Genomic DNA, 1,416 nt, shown 5'->3' with positions numbered 1-1,416 from the left:
ATAATTTCAAATGTTATAGGTCATTGAAATGTCGGGGGTTTGTGCTGCATCTGACATTTGGAGTGTTGGTTGCACTGTGATTGAGCTTCTCACATGTGTACCACCATACTATGATCTCCAGCCCATGCCTGCCCTTTTTCGGATTGTGCAGGTAAAATGTTTGTTTGAATTTATTATCATCATATAATTAGAATCATCTTCTTTTGCTCAATGGCATTGCACTCTCATATTTTGGAATTTCATGGTGGTTTGAGATCTTGTTGTTTACTAATCCATGATTATCACACTGATTATAAATGGATTAAAAAAGGAAAAAAAATGAAATGATTACTAGAGAAGGAAAATCTTGATACGATTTTCCAGAACTAATGGACGGAGACTCCTAAGTATTTCTCGGTATATTGTTCCTTTGAATTGGAAGAGTTTTATTATTTTATTTCTTGTTATCCAGGATGAGCATCCTCCGATTCCAGATAGTCTATCTCCTGCTATTACTGATTTCCTGCGTCAGTGCTTTAAGAAGGTGAGCTGGAAAAATTAGATCACATTTACTTATGCAAAATGATTTTCCGATTTCATATTTCAAATCAATTTTGGGCTTCCTTCGTTTACATATTTAACTGTTATTCATCTACTTGCTTATTTTACAAAATCGACTAGGCCACGAGAAAATGATGTACTGAAGACAGGTCAATCAAGATTGAGGGAAATTTGTAATAGGAATGCCGGAATGGATTGATCATAAAAAAGAAAGGAAAATTAAAATAAGAGGATATACATTTTTCACACCCATCTCTACTCTTATTTCCCGTCAAATGAGCAAACATATGGTGAAAATGCAACCGAGATTACTCACATCATATATATCATTAATGTTAATTCAAGTAAATGTACCATTTACATAACTGGTTCATATGTTGATTATTAGATCGGAATTAATGAACTGAAACTTGACATGATAGAATTCTCGCTCAGTGGTTAGATAGGTTAATTTTATTGGCTCTCTTGTCCTAACTCAATTGTTACAAACCAATGTTAGCTTGATTTACTTGTATCAAGGTTCTTGGGTGACACCATTTTGTCATATGTTATCAAGGTAATTTTATTTTTGACGAAATAGTACCGTTTGCTTGGTTTTGGTAGTTGTGGGTAACACAAATGCCATATTAGTGCCATTTTAGTTGCTCCACTTAGCATTTAGTCTAATGTTTCAGGATGCAAGACACAGGCCAGATGCAAAGACATTACTTTCACATCCTTGGATACAGAACTCAAGAAGGGCTTTGCAGTCCTCTCTTCGCCATAGTGGAACTCTGACGTAGCGTTCTCACTGATTCTTCCCTCCCTCCTGTGATACTTTGATATTGCATTTTCATATTAAAGGGTGCTGATTTAGAATCGTGTATTGTTCCAAGC

General features: G+C 35.2%; 1 protein-coding gene across 1 annotated transcript; it reads left to right on the top strand.

Annotated features, from left to right (window-relative positions):
• The first annotated feature begins 6 nt into the window (after positions 1–6).
• On the top strand, positions 7–1,416 carry LOC111395427 (MAP3K epsilon protein kinase 1-like). The gene is made up of 3 exons (XM_023021412.1): positions 7–151; positions 452–523; positions 1,215–1,416. The coding sequence occupies exons 1-3, from the start codon at positions 29–31 to the stop codon at positions 1,320–1,322; spliced, it is 303 nt and encodes a 100-aa protein (XP_022877180.1). The 5' UTR covers positions 7–28; the 3' UTR covers positions 1,323–1,416.

The sequence above is a fragment of the Olea europaea genome, chromosome 6, assembly GCF_002742605.1.
Source record: "Olea europaea var. sylvestris chromosome 6, O_europaea_v1, whole genome shotgun sequence".
Lineage (NCBI taxonomy): Eukaryota > Viridiplantae > Streptophyta > Magnoliopsida > Lamiales > Oleaceae > Olea > Olea europaea.
Note: the sequence above shows the minus strand (reverse complement) of the source record. Positions and strands in the feature narration are given on the sequence as shown.

Bases quoted from the DNA above. Each gene is read 5' to 3' on its own strand.
- LOC111395427 (XM_023021412.1), top strand. From the start codon at position 29: ATGTCGGGGGTTTGTGCTGCATCTGACATTTGGAGTGTTGGTTGCACT. The intron at 152-451 runs GTAAAATGTTTG...CTTGTTATCCAG, and splicing joins CCCTTTTTCGGATTGTGCAG to GATGAGCATCCTCCGATTCC. The intron at 524-1,214 runs GTGAGCTGGAAA...CTAATGTTTCAG, and splicing joins TGCGTCAGTGCTTTAAGAAG to GATGCAAGACACAGGCCAGA.